This window comes from Erinaceus europaeus, chromosome 12, assembly GCF_950295315.1.
Source record: "Erinaceus europaeus chromosome 12, mEriEur2.1, whole genome shotgun sequence".
Taxonomy (NCBI): domain Eukaryota; kingdom Metazoa; phylum Chordata; class Mammalia; order Eulipotyphla; family Erinaceidae; genus Erinaceus; species Erinaceus europaeus.
The window spans coordinates 54,688,261-54,712,142 of NC_080173.1; the positions used below are offsets into that span (position 1 = coordinate 54,688,261).

At 48.2% G+C, this 23,882-nt stretch overlaps 1 protein-coding gene and 1 long non-coding RNA gene across 4 annotated transcripts in view; one reads left to right on the forward strand and one right to left on the reverse strand.

Annotated features, from left to right (window-relative positions):
- ITGA3 (integrin subunit alpha 3) overlaps positions 1-22,949 on the forward strand; it is a 34,035-nt gene extending 11,086 nt beyond the window's left edge. For both annotated transcript variants that reach the window (XM_016189339.2, XM_060203688.1), the window contains exons 5-27: positions 1,841-2,090; positions 4,255-4,341; positions 4,679-4,886; positions 5,345-5,541; positions 6,491-6,579; positions 6,694-6,830; positions 6,906-6,992; positions 8,173-8,240; positions 8,314-8,453; positions 9,128-9,283; positions 9,368-9,465; positions 9,789-9,936; positions 10,209-10,277; positions 10,856-10,935; positions 11,036-11,113; positions 11,820-11,922; positions 12,068-12,250; positions 12,672-12,794; positions 13,459-13,572; positions 16,985-17,083; positions 21,458-21,583; positions 21,946-22,087; positions 22,810-22,949. In XM_016189339.2, coding sequence (XP_016044825.2) covers positions 1,841-2,090; positions 4,255-4,341; positions 4,679-4,886; positions 5,345-5,541; positions 6,491-6,579; positions 6,694-6,830; positions 6,906-6,992; positions 8,173-8,240; positions 8,314-8,453; positions 9,128-9,283; positions 9,368-9,465; positions 9,789-9,936; positions 10,209-10,277; positions 10,856-10,935; positions 11,036-11,113; positions 11,820-11,922; positions 12,068-12,250; positions 12,672-12,794; positions 13,459-13,572; positions 16,985-17,083; positions 21,458-21,583; positions 21,946-22,056 — 2,751 coding nt within the window. In that variant the 3' untranslated portion in view covers positions 22,057-22,087; positions 22,810-22,949. The remainder of the gene's footprint in view (positions 1-1,840; positions 2,091-4,254; positions 4,342-4,678; positions 4,887-5,344; positions 5,542-6,490; positions 6,580-6,693; positions 6,831-6,905; positions 6,993-8,172; positions 8,241-8,313; positions 8,454-9,127; positions 9,284-9,367; positions 9,466-9,788; positions 9,937-10,208; positions 10,278-10,855; positions 10,936-11,035; positions 11,114-11,819; positions 11,923-12,067; positions 12,251-12,671; positions 12,795-13,458; positions 13,573-16,984; positions 17,084-21,457; positions 21,584-21,945; positions 22,088-22,809) is intronic.
- Positions 1-23,882, reverse strand: part of LOC132541958 (uncharacterized) — a 32,583-nt gene that overhangs the window by 3,214 nt on the left and 5,487 nt on the right. Inside the window, exons 2-3 of one of the 2 annotated variants that reach the window (XR_009553071.1) lie at positions 21,172-21,296; positions 17,769-18,151 (exon numbers count right to left, since the gene is read on the reverse strand). This is a non-coding gene — a long non-coding RNA (uncharacterized LOC132541958). Of the gene's footprint in view, positions 1-17,768; positions 18,152-21,171; positions 21,297-23,882 lie in introns of those variants that run through there. The other variant, XR_009553072.1, reaches the window with a different exon arrangement.

Consider the following 23,882-nt stretch of genomic DNA (forward strand, 5'->3'; position numbering starts at 1 on the left):
AGCTCTAGATTCACATCAGCTCATGGAAACCCCTTTTCTGGAGCCCCATTATGGGTGCTATGGAGTAGCTGTAGGCCCTAGGCCCATCAGCACTTGTCTGCTGACACCGTTCTCTCCACATATTAGCAGGGAGTATTCATGGCACGGCACGTTCTAGCTCTGGCCAGTTAGTGGTGACTCATGGCAGTTATATTCATAGCTTGAAGGGGACACCAAAGGCACATTGACAGGGACTAGGCCTGTCTCTGGATTGTGCCTTGGCCCAGGGAGGTTTTTTTTTTTGAAATATTTATCCCTTTTGTTGCCCGTGTTGTTTTATTGTTGTAGTTATTACTGTTGTTGTTGTTGATGTCATTGTTGTTGGATAGGACAGAGAGAAATGGAGAGAGATGGGGAAGACAGAGAGGGGTAGAGAAAGATAGACATCTGCAGACCTGCTTCACCTACTGTGAAGGGACTCCCCTGCAGGTGGGGAGCCAGGGGCTCAAACTGGGATCCTTACGCCAGTCCTTGCACTTTGCACCATGTGCGTTTAACCCGCTGTGCTACCATCCAACTCCCGGCCCAGGAAGTTTTACAAACAACCTGTACTGCTCGATTTGCCAAAACCAACTTATAGAGCGTCAATGAAGGGGGGAGGGTTTGGGTTTGAATCAATAAGAGGTAGTCTGTTTCAGCTTTCAGGTATCAGAGCTGCAGTCTCCAACTGAGTCTTGTCTGTAGGGCTCTCCACATTTCTCTCTGGATATAAGTCCTGAGGCTGAGACTTAGTTCTCTGTGCCTTCACTTTTTGTTTTGTTTATTTTGTTTTTTATCAAAAATGGGCAATTCATCAATTGCCCCTCCCCCACATGCTTTTACTCACTCCATAGAGTTGTTAGGAGGTCTGAAGCCTGTGTCAGGTATACAGTAAACCCTCAGTGAAGGTTAGCTGTGTCATTATTATATTTTATGCCTGTATTTTTTTCATTCTGTCTTCCTTTCTTTTTTTATTGGGTTGGCCAGAGAGAAATTGAGAGGGGAGGAGATGGAGAGAGAAAGAGAGAGATCTGTAGCACTGCTTCACGGCTCCTGCTTTCCCCCTGCAGGTGGGAACCAGGGACTTGAGCCCTAATCCTTGTGCATGGTAATGCATGCACTTAAGAACTACAACACTGCCTGGCGCTGTACCGTTGTTGTTGTTGTTACTATTATTTTTGCCTCCAAGGCTATTGCTGGGGCTCAGGGCTGGCACTAGAAATCTACTATTCCTGTTGGCCCCCTACTTTTTTCTATTTTATTTGCTAGGACAGAAAGACATTGGGGAAGGGAGATAGAGAGGAAGATAGACACACCTGCGAATCTGCTTTACTGCTTGTGAAATATCCCCACTGCAGGTGGGGAGTGGGGACTTGAACCTGGGTACTTGCATGCGTCTTTGCACATACAATGCGTGCGCTTAACCGGGTGTACCACCATCCAGCTCCCGTGCTGATATTATTTTACTAGTGGCCCTTTCACTTAGAGGGCAGAGCCATCTGGGGATAGCAGATAAGCTGCTTTATATCTAATGTTCTGTGGACCCAGGAACCTGAACCCCACATTCCCTCATCCTTTTCCCCCTTTCTTCTCTCAAGATCTCTACATCACACTCATGTCCATTACCTTCTGGTTTTCTGAAATGGGTTCCCAGCCTTCAGAGTATGTCGCTGAACTCTAGAAAGGGGTACAGGCCCTGGTGTCACTGGAGACAGGAAGGAAGACCAGCGGCTCCTTCCAGCTCCTCTCCTACAGGGAGGCGAGGGGGTAGACAGCTGGATCCCACTGGGCTCAGACTGGATATGTTGGGGGGGGTCCCTAGGTCTGTGCCCACCGCTACACCCAGGTGTTGTGGTCGGGCTCAGAGGACCAGCGGCGCATGGTGGGCAAGTGCTATGTGCGTGGTAACGACCTGGAGCTGGACAGCAATGACGACTGGCAGGCCTATCACAATGAGATGTGCAACAGCAACACCGACTACCTGGAGACGGGCATGTGCCAGATGGGCACCAGCGGGGGCTTTACCCAGAACACTGTGTACTTCGGTGCCCCTGGAGCCTACAACTGGAAAGGTGGGGCCCTTGGGGGAGGGGGGAGAGACTGAAGCCCCCCACCTCCAGCTAGCCAGCAGGACAGTGGGCCCAAACTCTCCTGAGTGAGGGTGGAGAGAACAGGGCCCCTTCCCCTGAAGCAGCCACCAGTACAACTGCCACTGTGCTAAAGTACTTACTATGCACCAGAGGAGTCAGGTGTATTTTCACAGTCCATCTCAAAATACTCTTATGAGATATCTCTATACCCATGCCTCAGGGAAGTGAAGTCAATTGTCCAAGACCAACAGCAAATTATAAGACCTGAATTGGAATGCAGGTTTATCTGACTTAAAATTAGCCATTTAAAAATGTATTTAGGGCTATGCAAAAAGGCCTTCATGCTTGAGGCTCCAGGTTCAATGCCTATACCACCATATTAGAGCTTTTTTTTTTTAATTGCCACCAATACTTGTTTAAAAAATAAAATATGCTGTGGTTCAGAGCTGAGCATCACTCTGATAAAACACACACACACACACACACACACACACACTGCACCTTGTAAGCCTACTAAACATGACAGCAAGATTTATTTTAAAAAAGAACAAAAGTGACCCTCCTCTCCTACCCAACTCCCTCATCCCATTCCTCATTTACACTATTTAGGAGCTTATGGATTCTTCCAGATGTGTTTTGGAAGATGCAGGTGTTTTTTGTTTGTTTGTTTTGGGTTTTTTTTTTTACTACTTACTCTTTTCACTTGTCAATCATTGGTAGGCTTTTTTTTTTTTTCCCTGCATGTCAATATACACAGGACAAACTTTTGGGAGTTACTTCAGAGTAGTTCCTAGTATCAAAGCCTATTCTTATGTTTATATTAGTCACCCCCTCTTCCATCTGTAGTTTCACTTTCAGATGATTCAATTACCTAAAAAATACTGCACACATGAAGTTATTTTGAGAGACGGCAAATCCACAGCACTTTTTTTAAAATCAGAGTTCATTGTTATAATTGTTACTTTATTATAATTTACTATTGAGAATCTCTGTGTGACTAATAAACTCTTGTTGTGTTGGGGAAAGAAACACAGTATTTATACGGCTCATTTCTCTGCAGTTTCAAGCTTTCCTTGAAGACCTTGGAACAGATCCCACTCACAGATAAGAGGGGACCACTATGGCATGCCACTGGCTACCTCATTGGCATCTGAGGGCCCACACACTTCCACCTCTGCCTTTTTGAGCCCCACTGGTAGCAATAGCAGACCTTCTCCCCTTCTTCAGTCTCCTGTTGACTGCCCTGGGGGTAGAGTCACAGCTCTGGGCTCCCCTGAAGTCCAGGCCTCTACTCACATGTCCCTCATGCCTGACCACCCACCCTGGTCCTTTAGAACTTGCCTCTCACCCTTACCCACCCTTCCCATTTGGAGTCTTAACTGGGTGAAGGTACTTTCCAGTAGCTCCCCAGAGAGCCTGGCCTGGAAGGCAGCCTGCATTTGGGCAGAGGACCAGCAGGAAGTAATGACATGGAGCATGTTAGCATGGGGGAACGTCATCTAGCATCCAGGAGCCTACATCATAACCTTCTAGTCAAGAGGCCTTACTTTTCTCATCTGCAAAATGAGGGTCATCGCTTTAGCTCAGAGAACTGTTCAGATAAAAAAAGGAAGTGAGCTAGGGCCAAGGCAGTGGCATACCTGGTTGAGTACACATATTACTATGCACAAGGACTCTGGTTCAAGCTCCCACTTCCCACCTGCAGGGGGGCCGCTTCACAAGTGGTGAAGCAGGTCTGCAGGTGTCTATCTTTCTCTCTCCCTCTCAATTACCCCCTCCTCTCACAATTTCCCTATCAAATTACCCCCTCCTCTCACAATTTCTACCCAAAATTTACACAAATTTTACCTCTCAATTACCCCCTCCTCTCACAAATTTTCCCTATCAAATTACCCCCTCCTCTCACAATTTCCCTATCAAATAAAATAGGGAAAGAAAACAAAAAATAAATAAAAAAGGAAAAAATGGTCATTGGGAGCAGTGGATTTCTAGTGCTGACACTGAGCCCCAGAGGGCAATAAAAAGAAGGAAAGTGAGTTAGAGGTGGCAAAGCTACTCACAAATCAAAGGCATTATTATCTAGGATGCTGAACACATTATAGAGAAGAGGTGCCTTACACCACTCTACCCTCCAATGCCTGTGCAGGAAACAGCTACATGATTCAGCGGAAAGACTGGGATTTATCCGAATACAGTTACAAGGACCCAGAGGACCAGGGAAATCTCTATATTGGTGAGTCCGGTTCTGGGGGCTCATTGGGCTATAGAAGAGAAAAGGTTTCAGTCCCTGACATGTTGGCTCTCTCACCTTCAAGCCTGGGGTAGGTGTGACTAGTGGTGTTCAGTTTGACTAGCAAATACTAATTGAACACCACCTGTATGCATTCAAGATGCAAAGTCCCTGCCTTTATAGAGCTCACATTCCACTTGCAGGTAGGACTGGGGGTGCTGAGCATCCAGTGTCCACTATCTTGCCCAACTTGATTACAGGGAGCATTGAGGGTGACTCTTGAGTCAGAAGGGGACAAAGTGTCCTGAGGCCTGAATTGACCACTTTCCTGCCATCCCAGGATACTCAATGCAGGTGGGCAGTGCCATCTTTCACCCCAAGGACATCACAGTCGTGACAGGTGCCCCGAGGCATCGACATGTGGGTGCCGTCTTCTTGCTGAGCCAAGAGGTGGGCGGAGACCTGCGGAGGAGGCAGGTGCTGGAGGGCACGCAGGTGGGCGCCTATTTTGGCAGCTCCATTGCCCTGGCAGACCTGAACAATGATGGGTGAGAATCCAGGGCCATTGTGTGGGGCAGGGTGAGTGGTGAGGGGCAAGGGTTTACCCAGGCTCTGGGGCAGAGAAACAGAGGTTTCCAAGTGTATACCTGTCTATCCACTATAGGGATTTGCAGGTCAGTTTCCTGTGTTGATTTTCAATCAGACTCTGTGGAATTCTGTGTTTTTGCATGTAATTTTCATGCCATCTGTATCTCCTTGTCTGTACCTGTTAGTTGCATGATTGTCATGGCTGAGGGCTGCTTGGGTGTCATTGGTACCTGCATGGCATCTCTCTGATAAGTGTTTTCTATTTGATGGGTCATGTTGGCATTTCCATGTCTTTCCCAGGGTAGAACTCTGAGGCTGGCAGTGTCATTGAACAGCCATGAATCCCAGCACAGTTGTGCCTACTATGCAGTTATGTTGCACCTTGGAGGCTGACTTCCCTTCCTTTTCTCCTGTGCAGGTGGCAGGACCTCCTGGTGGGTGCCCCCTACTACTTTGAACGGAAGGAGGAGATAGGGGGTGCTGTCTATGTCTTCATGAACCAGGCAGGCACCTCCTTCCCTGCCCAGCCTTCCCTCCTCCTACATGGCCCCAGTCATTCCGCCTTTGGCTTCTCCGTGGCCAGCATTGGTGACATCAACCAGGACGGCTTCCAGGGTATGAGCCAGCACTCCTGCCCCAGCATACCCACTGGCTGAGTGCCCGTTGCATACCACACTTGACAGGGCTCAAAAGGAGATGGGATGGGGCCCAGACCTGGGAAGCTCCCAGTAGTACTAGAGAGAGGATGTGCAGAGGGAGTCGCCAGAGACAGCTGGTGCAGAGGACACGCCTTTGGCATTGCAGGCTAGCCTGAGTGTGTACAAGGTAGGGGAAGAGAATGTGTGAAGCATATGGCAGGACACTAACGTGTACCGAAACCTGGCTGTTGTGAAGGCGAGGTGGATGCTTTGAAAATCAGGCAGAGGAACTGGAGCTTTATATATGCGTAATGAAATAGGGGTGTCCAGAGAAGGTCTCGGGGCAGGGATGTTACACAATAGCTATACACCTTAAAAGATGATTCTGAAGAGAGCGTGGAGTGGGTGGGGGAGAGGTGAAGCAAGACCAGGGGCATGATCAAGAGTGTAGAACATCAGGCAGGGGGATGTTAAGAGTGTTGATGAGGGAGTCGGGCGGTAGTGCAGTGGGTTAAGCGCACGTGGCGCCAAGTGCAAGGACCGGCTGAAGGATCCCGGTTCGAGCCCTGGCTTCCCACCTGCAGGGGAGTCGATTCACAGGCGGTGAAGCAGGTAAAAAAAAGTGTTGACCAAAAGGAGCCCCAAATAGAGGGGATTAAATATGGGTCTGTCTGGAACATCAGCTTACTGTGTGACTTGGACTAAGTCATTTTCCTTTCCTGGATATACTTCCCCACATGTAGAAGAGGAAGAGACAACAGGGTGCCTGATGGTCTTGAGCTGCAGGGTTTCTTTCCCTGATGCTCTGAGCACTGCCTGGCATGACCAGGATAATGCTATGCTGGGTTCTGAGATCTAACATGCAGGGTTTGGGGACTGTGGGGCCCCTAGTGGCCAGGGTAACCTCTCCTGCCTCTCTCCCCCAGACATTGCCGTGGGAGCCCCCTTTGAGGGTCTGGGCAAAGTGTATATCTACCACAGCAGCTCTGAGGGGCTCCTCACACAGCCCCAGCAGGTATGGATGGACCCGGACTGAAGGGCCTCTCTTCCTTTCCCTCACCTACACCCTCCCTATTCCTCTAGGCCCCCCTCCCGGGAGTCTGTCCCCACCACATCCCTCTGCCCCCAGGTAATCCATGGAGAGAAGCTGGGAATACCTGGCTTGGCCACCTTTGGCTACTCTCTGAGTGGACAGATGGATGTGGATGACAACTCCTACCCTGACCTGCTGGTGGGGAGCCTGTCAGACCGCATTGTGCTACTACGGTAAGCCAGGGTGACTGGAGGGGGCCCTTTGCTCCCCCAAACCTCTCTGCATGATGCCTGTGTGTTTCTTCTCAGGGCACGGCCTGTCATTAACATCCTCAGTAGGACCTTGGTGGCCAAGCCAACTGTGCTGGACCCTGCAGCCTGCACAGATTTCTCCTGGTGAGACTCTCAGTAGCCACTCTGACCACCCCCTCCTCCCCATGTTTGGTCAGGTTGACTCCCAAACTCCATCCCATTTAACTCCTGCTATACCCCCACTAGGGGGCTGCCTCTAGGGATAAGCATTGCCCTTCCTACCCAACCTCATTAGAAAGCAAAATGGCTTATGGGCAGCAATGGAAGAATTGAGCCACTGTCAGGCATGGTACATAGGAGTGAACTTCTGAGGTGCCTGGTTCAAATCCTAGTTATGGGGTAGACTTTAGGGAATGAGGTCCTGCAAGAGGAGGGGAGAAGGAGACAGGTAGGTGGTTGTAGAGAAGGAGACCTACCAGGGCAAACTATTAAACCCCAAGTCTCTGGTGGAGGAGAGAGCATAAGGGTTATACAAAAAGACTCTCAAGTCTGAGGCTCCAAGGTCTCAAGTTCAGTTCTCTAACCAGCATAAGCTAGAGCTGAGCCATCCTCTGGTAAAAATCGAATTAAAATTAAAAAACAAACAAAACCCTTCTCATCCTATGGTCTTGTCAATATTTCCATTTTATAAATAAAAAAAGAAAAACAAACAAAAAACAACCTTGAGTCTCAGGTTTCTCCACTATGAAAAAGTTATAATAAGAACAACCATTTTACAAAGTGGTGATAACTAAATGAGACAATGCATCCTTAGCATGGTGCCCCGCACACCTAAAGTCTCAAAAGATGCTACTGGTTAAGGTGGTAATGATATTGGTGGTGATGGTCTTGAGGTCCTCCTGTGAATGGAGATACTGGAGCAGGAGGCACAGGGAGACAGAAGAAGGAAGCAGGGCATTAGAGCACAGAAGGACATCTGTAAAATGGTTGGGCTGGGCCAGCCACTGATGCCTTCAGACAACTCTTCAGGTCTAGTTTCTTTACTGGTAACTTAAGCTCTGTTTTTGATGACTCTAATAGAAGTTGGGGGGTGGTCAGAGACCAGGATATCCCAGACTAGTTTTATTCTTTTTATCTCAAAGAGTGACAGAGAGGAAATAATGATACCACTGCTTTACCACCGATGGAGTTTCCCCAGGTGCTGTGGTACTCCCAGTCATGTCCCCACCTCTCCCCTCAGGGACCCAGTACAAGGAGAGATGGGGCAGGGTAGCCGAGTCCCACTGTGACCCAGCCCTCCTGTACATCTCCCTCCCTCCAACAGTGTGCAGGTGGAGCTATGCTTTGCTTACAACCAGAGTGCTGGGAACATCAACTACAAGCAGAATATCAGTGAGTACAAGGGGACAGGGCCAAGTGGGGCACAGTCACCTGGCTACTTGCTAACCTACCCATTTGCCAGCAGCTCTGGCCTACACAGTGGAAGCCGACCGAGACCGCCGCCCACCCCGGCTTCACTTTGAAGGCAGCCAGTCAGCTGTCTCCCATGGCTCCATATCCATGTCCAATGGGCAGGGCTGTAGGACGCTGAAGCTGCTTCTGATGGTGAGGGAAGGGTGAGGGACTGGGTTCTCACCCTAGAAGAAGACGTGGAAGAGGTCAGCCTAGAAAGCCATTGGTCTGCTGGGATTCTGTAGACAGCACTCAACATATTGTAGGAGAAGAGATAGACACCATTGGCATGGGGGGGGGTGTTAAAGTGAGAGTTAAGATATGGCTTAGCTCACTTCTGGGGGAAAAGGGTTCTATGAATAGTGAACAACCTCGGCTTCTCCTTGGGGTATCAGAGTTTAACCCGGGGACTCTAGGATGAAGGGAAGCTCACCCAGAGGGATCCTTCACCCAGAGGAATCTTCAAGAAAGAGGAACCCCATCTCTTACCTTGTGGATCCAGGTGGTAGAAACAGAGTCCATTTGGTGATCAGACCAGAGGGGTCAGCCTTACTGAGGGTGTTTTCAAGGTGGAATAATGTTCCTTGTATTTTCAGGTTGTGTTAGGTATAATGGGAGTAGGGGAGGGACTGCGTGATGGTTCTCGCCTGAAGAGGGAAGCTTCAAAATGGTGAAACAGTGCTGCAGGTGTCTCTCTTCCCTCCCTCTCTCTCCCCCCTCTCAATTTCTCTCCGTGTCTATCCAGATAATTTAAATATTTTTAAATAAGTAAATAAAGGGGATGGGGTGGGGTGTGCAGAACTGGTCTCAGATTGCCTTCCTTCCAGGACAACGTCCGAGACAAACTCCGTCCCATCACCATCGCCATGAACTACTCTTTACCCGTGCGGACACACGAGCGTGAGCGTCCGCGGCTGGGAATGCGGTCCCTGGACGCCTACCCGGTCCTCAACCAGGCGCAGGTTCCCGAGAGCCACATTGAGGTGGGCGAGGCGGGGGCCCGAAGGGCTGGAGGGCAAGTGGGTACTGTGAGTGAAGGTCCTTCATGCCTCTGACCACACCCCCAGATACAGTTCCAGAAGGAGTGTGGGCCGGACAACAAATGTGACAGTAACTTGCAGATGAAGGCAGCTTTCATGTCAGAGTTGGGGCAGCGGCTGAGCAGGTGCGCTCCGTAGAGCTGATTGGCTCCAGGTGGGGTGGGTTCTCATTGGTTAACAGGAATGGGGGCGGGGCCTACTGGTGCGAGACCTGATGGGCGGGGCCTCAGAGAGAAGGTGCTTCAGTGGGCCCAGCAAGATGTGTAAGGCTGCCCTTTACCAGGTCTGAAAAGGAGCTTTATTTTCCCTACCTGAGAACACAGGGCCACCAGATTCTATTTATCACCGGATACTATAAACCCAAGGGGCGTGATCTAGTTAATCTGAGGCTGACCTGGGGTGGACTCAGTGCAGAGCTTCAGACTGTCACCCTAACTCTCCCCCACAGGCTCCATTATAGCAAAGACACCCGGAAACTGCTCTTGAGCATCAATGTGACCAACCCCCCCAGCCCCAAGAGGGCTGGGGAAGATGCCCACGAGGCGTTGCTTACCCTGGAGGTGCCCCCTATTCTGCTGCTGTCCTCAGTGCGCCCGGTGAGTGCCCTGTGTCCCGCTTAGTCAAGCTAGGGCCCTACCGCATTTTGCATCCTTATGGTATTGTCATATGGTGTGTGTGTGTGGGGGGGGGGCTGTGCGTATGTATGCCCCTCTTTCTTCTGGGCTGGGCCTCCTTAGGTCCCTGCAGCTCCTTTGCTGCTAGGGAAACTTGATTCTCCAGACTCTAGGGCTTCTGATCCTGTGCCACATGGGAGGATTGGGCAAGCCTGGCTCTGACTTCCCAAATCCAATTCATCTTCTTTTCTCAGCCTGGGACCTGCCAGGCCAATGAGACCATCGTTTGCGAGCTGGGGAACCCATTCAAACGGAACCAGAGGGTGAGCACTGGTCACATAGTCACACAGTCACACTGTCCCAGCCCTCATGGGTCCCAGGTTTCTCCTCTGGTGTGCTCCTTATCTATCTGACTTCTGCCTGCCTGTCCACCCCAGGCTTACTTGAAGGAGAGCTACAGTGGGAAAGAGATGATGAGGGAGTGGGAGAGGCCCAGAAATTTAGCAACATGGGGTCACTTAGGGAGCTATACACAAAGCTAGAACAGTGGAGGAGAAGGAACCAGTTTTTACTGAGTACCTATTTGTCCGACTTGGTGCTTCCTTTATTTGCTGTAATGCTCATAATCCTGAGAGGTAGATGCTGATGTACAGAAGAGGAAATTCATAAAGATTCAGCAACTTGCTCAAAGGTAGGTAGGTCAAGTGTAGCAGTGATGTCACTGATGGTGGGGATAAAAAGGAAGTGAAAATAGGCTAGCACAGGGCAAGTGAAAGGGGTGGGATGCCAGAGAATCACTTCCCATCACAACAAGTCAGCCCTTCTCTCCTTTGCCATCCCCCCTTATTTCATCCCTGTTGGACCCCAATACCTTCTTTTGTCTCCCCGACCCTCCCAACAGATGGAGCTGATAATCACCTTTGAAGTGGCCAAAGTAACCCTGCAAACTAGGGACCTCCAGGCACAACTGCAGCTATCCACGTGAGTGACCCCATGGGGATGGTCTGAGTTGGGGCTGAGGTGCCCTGTGGCCTCAGTGGATACATCTCCTCCCCTACTCCTACCTGTACTTCCTCCCCAGGTCCAGTCACCAGGATAACCTGCGGCCCCAGACCCTGACACTGCTGGTGGACTATATACTCCAGGCCTCACTCAGCATGTGGGTACCTCTCACCCAACCCCAGCCAGGGCTCCTCTCAGCCTGATTTCCTCAGTTTCCTGTCTCCCTGGACTCTTCCCTTTCTTTACCAACAATAACCACAACCATTAATGCTGTCTTTTAAGGGTTTATTACTGGCAAAATAGCTCACCTAGAAAGTGCACCCGCTTTATCATGCAAACAACCCAAGTTTTAGCCTGGCCTCCACCTCATTGGAGGAAGTTCCAGTGCTGTAATAGCTTTCTGTCTGTCTTTCTCTCTGAAAAAATAGACCTGGAATGGCAAAGCCCCAACAATGATTTATATATATATATGTGTGTGTGTGTGTGTGTGTGTGTATTTTCATATGAGATACAGAGAGAGAGATTTTCACATTAGAGTAAAAGAGAAAGAGACCAGAGCAGCACTCCAAGTACATGCATGCCGGGCTAGCTTCGCGGGCGGGAGACAGACAACCAGGGACTCATGGCTGAGCTGGGACCGCAGTTCAATCTTTATTGACGAGCAGGGATGCAGTTCAACAATCTAATCTCTTCTAATCCCCCTTCATTAGAAAGCAGAGAGAGAGAGAGAGAGAGAGAGATATCACAGCACTGCACTAAATGTAGTAGGGGCTAGCCTAGAACCTGGGTCACACACATGGCAAAGCAGCACACTATCCAAGTGAGCTATTTTGTTGGCCCTCTAACATCTTTCTTATCCCTAGAGTGAGTCACCGGCTACAGAGTTTCTTTGGGGGAACAGTAATGGGTGAGTCTGGCATGAAGACTGTGGAGGATGTGGGAAGCCCTCTCAAGTATATGTTCCAGGTAAGATGAACTCTGGAACCCTGGACTTGAGTGTCCTGGGAAGGGTGAGGAAGGACCTGGTGTTTGAGGATAAAAGAGTTGAGGGTTGGTGACAGGGTGGGTGTTTTCCAAGGGACAATGACCATGGCACACCTTATTCCCATAGGTGGGCCCAATGGGGGAAGAACTGGCAGCCATGGGGACTCTGGTCCTAGGGATGGAGTGGCCCTATGAAGTCATCAATGGCAAGTGGCTGCTGTACCCCACGGAGATCGCCATCAGTGGCAATGGGTCCTGGATCTGTCATCCACCCGGAGATCTGGTCAACCCTCTCAACCTTACTCTCACTGTAAGGACACCCCTCCTAAGCAGTGTTACCTTTATTTTGCATTTGCATCTCTCTCTCTCTCTCTTTTTTCTTCCTTTCTTCCTCTCCTTCCTTCCTTCCTTCCATCCTTCATCCCTTTTTTCCTTCCATCCTTCCCTACCTCCTTCCTTCCTTCCTTTTTTCCTTTCTACACTTCTTTTAATCAGAGCACTGCTCAGCTCTGGCTATTGAGAGCACCGGGGATTGAGCCATGTACTTCTTCTGCACTGCCTCCCCTGACCTGCATTGCATCTCATGTGCATGTTACAAGGCAGAAAGTTCAGTGTCTCTCTTCCCCTGCCCTCCTGTCTCTTTGGGAGCCTACCTCTCTTCCTGGCCTTTCTTCCTTTTCCCACTTCTGCTCCCACCCCTTCCTCCCATTACATCTCCTTACCTTCTTCAGAACTCTGGGGACAAGCCACCATCTCCAAAGCGTAAACGGCGACACTTGGACCCAGGGGGAGACCAAGGCCCCCCACCAATCACACTGGCTGCTGCCAAGAGAGCCAAGTCTGAAATAACGTTGGTGAGTAGCCCGGGAGAACTGCAGAGGTTGTGTGCCCACCCTCTCCCCATAGGGAACACACACAGTGAGAGAGAGGTGCAGTTCACCAGGACACCCCGTTTGAAGAGGTGATGTGGCCTTTGCCCTCAGGAGCCCCCAGTCAGAAGAGGGAGACTCAAAGCTCAATCCACTATGCTTGTCCTTGGGGAACAGTCAATGCAGTGTACCAAAGAAAGAGACACTGGCTATATTCCCAGGAGTCCTAGCTTGTCTGGGATAATAGGTTCAAAGCCATAGGCACTAGGGCCAAGGAATAGGGAGAGGAAGTTGGGACAGGGAGGTGTGGGTGGCATGGGATTCCTTCTATAGAGAAGGAGAGAGGATCAGGCCTGGGGAGCAAGATGAGGTTCACTGGGTGGAAAGGCAGAAGGCGGTGTCCCAGGTGGAGGAAGCAGAGGAGGGTATGGGAAAGGGGTGCCAGGGACAGGCTCTCGTTTACATGAGCAGGGATCCCACCCCACATTATATGTGTCCCTGGTGTTTGTGTGTGCTTAACCCAAAAAGTGGATTGTAGACACTGAAGTGTAGAGGTGAAGGGGTGGGGTTGAAGTTGGGATAGGTCCTTGGAAAATGAAGGCTGAAGTATGAAGACTATCTCACATCCCATGTTCCCTGCCCACCTCAGACATGTGGTAGTGACAAGACCCGCTGTGTGTGGCTGGACTGTCCCATTCCTGATGCTTCTGTCCTTACCAATGTGACAGTGCGAGCTCGAGTGTGGAACAGCACCTTCATTGAGGTCAGTGCCTAGGTCTGGAGAATCCTGCTGCTGCCCACTGGGCTTGGCAGAAGATCGAGAGGGGGAGGATGATGCCAAGGGAACAGCATGATGTCAGTGATGGTATCATGTTTTCTGTATGGCAGGTTGTACACTGTCACTACATGCCATGTCAGTGTTTATCTGTGTGTGGATGTGACATGTCTGTCTCTAGCCAGAAATGCTATTCTTTTTGTTGAGAAGACTATAGGATAAGAGGGATACAGTACCCACCATCAGAACTCTGTATCCAGTCCCCTTCCTTGATAGCTTTCCTATTCTTAATCCCTCTGGGAGTATGGACCCAGGATCATTGTGGGTTACAGAAGGTGGAAGGTCTGGCTTCTCTAATTGCTTCCCCACTGAACATGGGCGTTGGCAGGTCAATTCATACTCCGAGCCTGTCTCTCTTTTCCTAGTAGGGCAGGGATCTGGGGAGGTGGGGGTTCTAGGATACATTGGTGGGGTCCTCTGCCTAGGGAAGTCAGGTTGGCATCATGTTAGCATCTGGAATCTGGTGGCTGAAAAAGAGTCAGGATATGAAACAGAACAAATTCTTGACTAATCATGAACGTAAAGGCAAGAATATTGAAGATAAAGATTTGGGGTCTCTATTTTGGAAAAAGCTAGTAGGTCTATTTTAGGTATATTCCAAGGGGCCCATGACTTTACTAGTTTTTCCCTGAGCCTGACATCTAATATGCAGGTGGACCCAGGTTATTGTCTGAGGAGATGGTGTCATAGTTGGAAAAAGGACTAGAAAGCTGGATCAGGGAAAAGAGTAGCTCCCAAATATGGGAAAATATTTATATAACAATATTTATATACTTTTCCCATATTTGGGAGCTACTATCTAGGTTTTGAGTTTTGTTAAGAAGTGCACCACCATAGGGAGTCGGGTGGTAGTACAATGGGTTAAGCACAGGTGGTGCAAAGCTCAAGGACTGGCATAAGGATCCGGGTTGAAGCCCCTGGCTCCCCACCTGCAGGAGAGTCGCTTCACAAATAGTGAAGCATGAAGCAGGTCTGCAGGTGTCTATCTTTCTCTCCCCCCCCCCCCCGTCGTCCCCTCCTCTCTCCATTTCTCTCTGTCCTATCCAACAACAACAATAATAACTACAACAATAAAACAATAAGGGCAACAAAAGGGAATAAATAAGTAAATATATATATTTTTTAAAGTGCACCACTAGGAGTCGGGGGGTAGCACAGCAGGTTAAGCGCACGTGGTGCAAAGTGCAAGGACTGGCATAAGGATCCCGGTTCGAGCCCCCGGCTCCCCACCTACAGGGGAGTTGCTTCACAGGCGGTGAAATAGGTCTGCCGGTGTCTATCTTCTTCTCCCCCTGTGTGTCTTCCCCTCCTCTCTCCATTTCTCTCTGTCCTATACAACAACAACGACGTTATCAACAACAACAATAATAACTACAACAATAAAACAAGAAGGGCAACAAAAGGGAATAAGTAAATATTTAAAATTTTTAAAAAGAAGAAGTGCACCACCCAGGGCCAGGTGGTGGCACCCCTGGTTAAGTGCACATGCTACAATGCGCTAGGATCTAGGTTTGAGCTGCTGTTCCTCACCTGCAAGGGGAAAGCTTTGCAAGTGGTGAAGCAGGGCTGCAGGTGTCTCTATCTCCCCCTTCTCCATTTCTAACTGCCTCTATCTAATAAATAAATAAAGATAATAAGAAATTTAAAAAAAAGAAGTGTACCACCTGAAATGGAATTAAGGAGTCCTATGAGATAGGAAAGGTCTCACCAGAGTAATGAAGCTGAAGGGTTGACATTCCACACCTTACGTCTCTGGACACAGTCTGAAATGAAACATGCTGAGGTGGTACTGGTAGCATTAGGAATGCCATTCTCTTGAGTGTCTGTCACTTTCCCACTTTTGTGCCTTTGCCCAGACCACTCCTTCCCCCAGGGTCTCATATATTCAAAAGGCATGTGCTCTACCACTGAGATATGTCTGACTTTTTCAGTGAAGGTGACCCTTTCAGGGCTGAGGAAATACCACAACCATTGCGCACCAGACTCTCATGCCTGAGGTTCCAAAGTCCCAGGTTCAATCCCCAGAACTACCATAACTAGAGCAGAGCAGGGCTTTGGTCTCTTTCTCTCACATTAAAAAAAAAAATTAATCTTTTTTTTTTTTAATATTTATTTATTTATTCCCTTTTGTTGCCCTTGTTGTTTTATTGTTGTAGTTATTATTGTTGTTGTTGTTGGATAGGACAGAGAGAAATGGAGAGAGGAGGGTAAGACAGAGAGGAGGAGAGAAAGATAGACACCTGCAGACCTGCTTCACCACCTGTGAAGCGACTCCCCTGCAGGTGGGGAGCCGGGGTTCGAACCGGGATCCTTATGCCGGTCCTTGTGTTTTGCGCCACCTGCGCTTAACCTGCTGCGCTACACCCCGACTCCCAAAAAAAATTAATCTTAAGCAAAACAAACAGATCAAGCAGAAAAGGAATGGAATGACCTCTCTTCTGGACACCCACAGAATTTTCATATATATATATATATAATTTTAACAAGAGATTTAACAAGAGAGATACAGAGAGAAATACCAGAGTAGGACTGGACAGCAGAATGCTAATACAAGAGATTTTCATGCCTGAGCTCTGAGGTTTCAAGCTTAGTCCCCAGCACTACCATAAGCCAAAGATAAGCCATGCTCTGATCTTTCTCTTTGTGTCTTTCTCTCTCTCTCTCTCTCTCTCATTAAAATTTTTAAAAAATATTAAAATAGAGAGAGAAAGCACTGTTCATCTTTGGCATACCGTGGTACTGGAGGTTGAACTGGGAACCCAGAGCCTCAGGCATGAATGTCTTTTGCATAACCATTAATGCTGTCTTCTGCAGCTCCAGAATTTTCTTAGAAGCCACAGATGCCACTTAATACTACTCTGGATTGTAGTGACACACATGCAAGCCTTCTCATGCCAGCTTGACTAATCTTTTTCTGTAAATGACTAAGATTGTCAGTCATTTGAATTTCATGGGCCATATAGTTTCTGTGGTAACAACCCATTTCTGCCAGTATAGCAAAAAGCTGCCAGCATATAAATGAGTGGGTGTGGCTTAGTGCCAAACATACTTTACAAAAGCAGGTGACGGGCCAGATTTAGCCCACGGACCTGACCTAGACTATGACCTTCAGTGTTTCTGTTGTTCCCAACATCCAGCACAGGGCCTGATGTACAAAGGAATGAACAAATAAATGACCACTGTGCCTCTGTGTGTGGAGAGGCCTGGCTGTCAGGCTAATTTGTATGCTGATTAAGGACACTGGGTAGAGGGAGGGCATCCTGAGGCGGGGGGTGCTTAAGGTCAGGAGGGAAGCTCAGAGGGGCTTCAGCTGCATCTTTGTACCCACTTTCTCTCACAGGACTACAGAGACTTTGACAGAGTCAGTGTATCCAGCAAGGCGACGCTGTTCCTCCGAACCAGCATCCCCAGCATCACCATGGAGAATAAGACTGTGCCGGTGAGTGGGTGTGTTAAGGAGTGGCAGTCCCTGGCCAGGGTGGGGGAACATCCGGGTCCTTTACAGAGAGCTTGCACCCACCTTAGCCATGTGCTTTTCAATTTGGGAAGCACACTGGTGTCCTCTGGAGGATTTCTGATATCTGGACCCCAACCCTGAGTAGTGAGATCTGAGTCTGTACAGATGGAACACTGATATAGAAAGATTAACCAACCAACCGCACACGCACGTTCTAATGTGCAGCCAGGGCTGAAAAACTGTGCTTGAGCTTATTTGATCCTCATGCTGACTCTATAAAGATGCTCCATCTCCATGGAAACTTGAAATAAAATCCCACCCTTGCTTATGAGTTACTTCTAGAAGTTGGTAATATTTTGTTGTGGGGGGGGAATATAAGTGGAAGATATGTAGGAGAGATGTACAGGAGACTAATGGAAGGTTGGTTAAATATATTATGATGCATCTCCTAAAACTAAGGTAGTGGAAGGAGGGCCAGAAAGACTGATGGAACAGAGTAGAAATTAAGTTTATGATACAGATAGCATTTATGAAAAGCTGGGGGTAAGCAAGACAGTTCACCTTGGAGGGTGCCTGCTTTGCCATGCACATGAGCCAGGTTTGAGCCCAGCTTCCACTGTACTGGGAGAGGCTTCACTGTTGTGTGTTCTCTCTCTCTCTCTCTCTCTCTCTCTCTCTCTCTCTCTCTTTCTCACTCAAAAAAGTAAGCCTGGAGCAGTGAAACCACAGAGATGACTATATATATTTAATATTCAGTATGATTTATAAGATTTAATCACCAGAGAAATAGCTCACCAGTTAAAGCACCAGCTTACATAAGTTCTGAATTCTACCTGCCAAGCCACTTCCCATGGCCACTAGATGGCAATTTTTAACCAGTGGAGAAATGTAAATTACTAAGTAGTGTTTGGAGAACATATTTGCAAAGTAAAGAGAAACACCTACCTTACACCATAAACAATAACACATTTCATGCCAGATGGTGGCACTCCTGGTAGAGCACACATGCTATTATGTGCAAGGATCAGGGTTCAAGCCCCTGGTTTCCACCTGTTGGGGGGAGGGACTTGAGGAGTGGTGAAGCTGTGTTATAGGTATCTCTCTGTCTCTAACTTCTCCTTCCCTCTCGATTTCTCTGTCTCTATTCAATAAATTAAGAAATGTATTTTTAAAAACCAAAAACACATTTGAGTGAGATTAAATATTTAAGTATAGGAAATAAAACCTAAGAAACATTCCAGATGAAAACTTAGAGAGAGTTAAACTGGGCAGGTAGCATAATGGTTTATGCAAAAAGTCTTTCATCCCTGAGGCACCAAAGATCCCAGATTCAATCCCTAGCACCACTATAAACCAAAGTTGAGCAGTGCTCTGGTAAAATAAATAAAATAAAATAAAATAAAATTCAGAGAATGATTCAGTAATAATAGTAATAGTAACCTATAGGAGAGGGAGTTACTTTCTTAAACCCAAAAGTCACAAAGAAAAACTTTAACACATAAGACTATATGGAGGGCTGGGGAGCATAATAGTTAAGCAAGACTCTCATGCCTAAGGCTCTGAGGTCCCAAGTTCAATCCCTAGCTTCGCCATAAGCCAGAGTTGAGCAGTGCTCCTATCTCTCTGTCTCTCTCGGTATTTCTTTCATCTAAGTAAAATATTTTTAAAAGTCTATATGGACTGTTAAAGCTAAGTACAGCAAGAGAGATGGTAAATAAACTAAAAGGACAACCAATATTTTGCATTTTTTGAAAGTATATAGCAGGGCCAGAGATATAACTTAATAGGTATGCATCAGAGGAAACTACAGTGCTACTGCAATGTCTGTTTATGTCTCTCTCTGTCTTTCTTTCACTATCTATCTGAAAAGGAAAAAAAAAAAAGCCCAGGAATGGTAAAATTGTGCAGGCGTGAGGCACTGGCTCACCCCACTCCAAAAAAGCATATATGACAAAGTTTTGTATCATATATGTTGTTGTTAGCAGAGCACTGCTCAGCTTTGGCTTATGGTGGTGCTGGGGATTGAACATGAGAGCTCAGAATCTCAGGCTTAAGAGTGCTTTTGCATAATCACTTTACTGCCTCCCTGGCCTTGTTAGGTATATTTTTAATATGTAAAGATAAAGGAAATCATGGACAGATAGTGTACATAAATCAAAATATAAGTATTCAACTCAGTAGGAAAAAAATAAGAATGACAGCAACAAGATTTTTTATCTATCAGATTAGAAAACATTAAAAAAGAATAATGGTGGCTGACAGTGACACAGTAGAAGAAACTGACTGAAGTATAAATTGATAGATGATTTTTGGAAATGAATTTGTCAGTATCTATTAAAATTTTATATGTACACTTCTTTTGATCCAGAACATGAGAATATATATTATGGAGCTAACAGGACAAGTATACAAAGATAAAATAATATGGGGATATTTTAAACCATGGTTTGTACTGGCATAAAGTTGGAAATATCCTAAATGCCTTTCAGTAGGGGACTGGTACAATAAATTGTGGTACATTTCCTACAATGACTGTGCAGTCATCTGAAGAGATTAGATTTATCTCTATTAATTGACATCAAACAATGATATTAAATGGAAAAGGAAGCAGGTCACAGAAGAGTGTGTGTGAAATAAAAGATCCCATCTACGTGGAGAAAAAATATGTTTAATATAAATATTAAACAATATGGAAAGAATGGTGAAGCAGGGCTGCAAATGTCTTTCTGTCTCTTCCCCTCTCTCCTCCTCCCCTCTCAATTTCTCTATCTAATAAATAAAAACACTTACAGTTTTTTTAATATGGAAAGAGAGACATCAAAATGTTGAACATAGTTATTTCTAGAGAGTAAAATTGCTGTGGGTGTCTAGTTTTCTTTCTTTAACTTATAGTTTTTGAACAATCAAAATATTGATTTTAAAATATTTATTTATCAACGAGAGAGAGAACCAGAGGATTACTCTGGTGTATACAGTGCCGGGGATCCAACTCAGGACCTTACCCTTACCAAGTCCTTGGCAAAACTGCATCACTTCCAAGGCTGACAAAATAATTTTAAAAACATCTTTTTATTATTTATTTTCCCTTTTGTTGCCCTTGTTGTTTTACTGTTGTTGTAGTTATTATTGTTGTTGTCGTCGTTGCTGGATAGGACAGAGAGAAATGGATAGAGGAGAGGAAGACAGAGGGGAGAGAGAAAGATAGACACCTGCAGACCTGCTTCACTGCCTGTGAAGCAACTCCTCTGCAGGTGGGGAGCCGGGGGCTCTAACCGGGATCCTTTCACTGGTCCTTGCACTTCGTGCCATGTGCGCTTAACCCGCTGTGCTACTGCCCTACCCCCCTGAAAAAATAATTTTTAAAGAAGGAAATTTGGCCACCTGAGAGGTGGCACAGTGGATAAGGCATTGGGCTTTTAAGCTTGGGGTTCCAAGTTGAATCTCTTGTATTGCATGTGCCAGAGATGTTATTTCTCTCTCCTCCTCTCCCTTTCTCTCATAAATAAATAAATATTAAAAAAACTAATGAGGTAATTATGTATAGTCAGAAAAATGTGTAAAAGTATATATATCTATATGATCCCATTGTAGGGAAAGAAAAATAATCATATGATTCACTATACATTCTGGATTTAATTTTTTTAATATGGGATGTTTGATGTATCCCAGATATTTCTCAAAGCAGTTGACTCCTTTTAAAGCTTGTGAGGAAAAAGAGAAACAGAACATCACTGTGGCCCATGTGACGCCAAGGATCAAACTAGGGACCCCATTCTTCACATTCCAGTGCTCTGTCCAATGTACCACCTACCATTTCCTTTTAAACACATTTAATCCTCCCCTACAACCTGTGAGGTAGGGATCAATTATAAACTCCGTTCTATAGATGGACAACAGAGAGGTTAAACAACTCTCTCAACATCACATAGCTAATGAATAGCACAACTAGGATTGAGCCAAAATAGTCTGATTACTGAACCATGCTTTTGTCCGCTCTGCTATACCATGAAGGGGAGTCTGTCTTATCAGAGAACTTGAGAATGTCACTTGTCCAAGGTCACACAGTTTACCAGGGATGGAGGTGGCATCCAAGTCTGAATGTGTAGGGTCAGAGACTGTAGTTCAGAACATAGCTGGTTGTTGTTGTTGTTGTTGTTGTTTTGGTAGAAACAGGCCAACAGCAGACCAGCAGCACCTAGGAGAAATGAGGTGGCAGATTATGTCACTGCTTTCAGGCCACAAGCTGGGACTTTTCCCTGTCCCTGAGTGCCCCCTTCTGACAGCTGATAGAACAGCAGGGCCCTGACCCAACCACACAGACAACCTCCCAAGCTGAACCCTTTCCCTCTGCTCCAGTTCTCTGTGGACATTGACTCGGAGCTGGTGGAGGAGCTGCCAGCTGAGATTGAGCTGTGGCTAGTGCTCCTGGCCGTGAGTGCCGGGCTGCTACTGCTGGGCCTCATCATCCTCTTGCTGTGGAAGGTGAGGACCCCCAGCCCATCAGCACCTCCTACCAGCAGATCACCAACTCTCCCTTCACCCCACTTCTCACCTCCATCACATCCCCATGCCCCATGTCCCCATGTCATCCATCCCATCCCATCCCCCCCCGCTCCCCTCCCCCAGACTCCAGACTGACCCCTGCCCCACCCTGACCTCACCTGATGGAATACTCCTGCCTGGGTTAAGGGAGGCACCTGCAAGCTGGATGGGGGAACCCAGTAGCTCTGACATCTAGCCACATGCCCAAACTGGAACTGGGACGCAGGCCGTGAGTGCAGCTGGCAGAGCCCCTCAGCACACAGCCCCCCTGACAGCCCCTCCCCACCTGCTCCCCTCCGCAGTGTGGCTTCTTCAAGCGAGCCCGCACTCGGGCCCTGTATGAAGCCAAGAGGCAGAAGGCGGAGATGAAGAGCCAGCCGTCAGAGACAGAGAGGCTGACCGACGACTACTGAGGGGGGCAGCCTCTGCCCCCGGCCCATCCGGGTAACGCGGCCTCTGGACCCTCTACCCTGAGCCCCTGAGCTGGCCAGGGCCTCTGACTCTCTCCTGTCTGCTCCTCTTCTTATATGGCCCTCTCTGCACCTCACTCTGTCCTTCGCAACACCCCCAAAGAGCAGGCTGGTCTACCTGCCTCCCCTCTGTGCGCTGAGAAATTTCAGGGTGTCTGCTTTCACTGCCTCCCCTGTGAGACCCTCAAGGAGCTGGGACCTCTAAAAGGAGCTGTGAAAGCCTCCCATGACCTCTTTGCTGTCTAAAGGTTGGAAGAAGATCAAAGTCAAGGCTAGGCCCCACCTCTGTAGACCAATTTCCAGAGTGATTTTTCATCCAGGGCAGGGGTGGGCTGATAAAAGCCTTCCTGGGAGCCCCTCCTAGGAGACAAACTAGCTCATCCCAGAATGGTGGTTGGGGTGGAGGGACAACAACCTTTTGGCCATTTCATCCCATCAACAGTCTCAGCAGCTGCCCCTCTCTCTCCATCTGCCGCTCCCGCTTCTCTCTACCTTCCTGTGGGGCCTGGGGGGGGTGGAGGAGGGGAGCACCTCTTTCCCTGGATCACCCAAAAGAGATGATATGTGTTTGGGTCAGAGGTCCTGGTTTTGAGGATCCTGGGGTGGGGAAGAATGGGCTGGCCACATCTTCTCTCAAGCTGTAGGGCTGGATGCTGATGCCCTGTCTCTTCTCCCTTGCCACCCTCCCAACTCCAGTGTGACTTCTTTAAGCAGACTCACTACTACCGGATTATGCCCAAGTACCATGCAGTGCGGATCCGGGAGGAGGAGCGCTACCCACCTCCAGGGAGTACCCTACCAACCAAGAAGCACTGGGTGACGAGCTGGCAGACTTGGGACCGATACTACTGATGTCCTCCCTGGTCCCACCCCTGCTCCCCCAGTGCCCCTTCTATTTATCTTAAGTTATGCTCTGACAGCCCACAGGGACCACTGCCTTTGGCTGGTACCAGCAGGCTAGGGGACACACACCTCTGCCAATGCCTGCACAAGCTGTCTGGTCCTGGCTTTACCCCCAGGAGGGCTGGGGCATCCACCTTGCCGTGCTGAGCACACTGCAGCCCTAAACCCTGGACACATGTGGGGGCCGGCGTTTGAGGACTGTGCTTATACACTGTGGGTGGTAGTTGGCCATGCGTGTCCTGGCCACTGCCTGTGCCTGAACCAAAGGACCTCCACCAGAGCCAGGAGGCAAAGACCCCGTATCTGTGTCGACACCTCCCTTCTTCACACTGGACCTCTCTTGAGCCATAGTCACTGGGCTGACTCTGCCCTTGAGATTGACACTACTGACAGGGACCAGCCTATAGGGCCTTCTCTGCAGCTCTCAGAACCCAAAGAGCAGGGGGGCCTGCCTGGGGTGATAGGGGACATTTGTGCCACCTGGCATGCTCAGACCCCAAAGCAAAATACACTAGAAAGAAGGCTCCAGGTTAGCTTGCTTTTATGGAAGACTTACCAGCCCCAGTCTGCACTGGCTAGGAATACAGCCAGGAGGGACAATGACGAACAAGCCACCAGATTTGGATGCTCTGCCAGGACTGCCAAGAACACAGTGGGCCCCCCGCAGGGGAGGGGACCAGATCTGGGCAAGGAGATGTAAAAATGAGACAGGAGATACCACTTCTCAGCTGCCTCTACCACTTGGGCCTCAAAGGATCTGGAGAACCCTGCTGCCACCCCCTCAATACACACACACATGCGCACACATGCACACACGCACACACGCACACACGAGATTGCAGAGGGAGTGACACTTGAATGTAGAC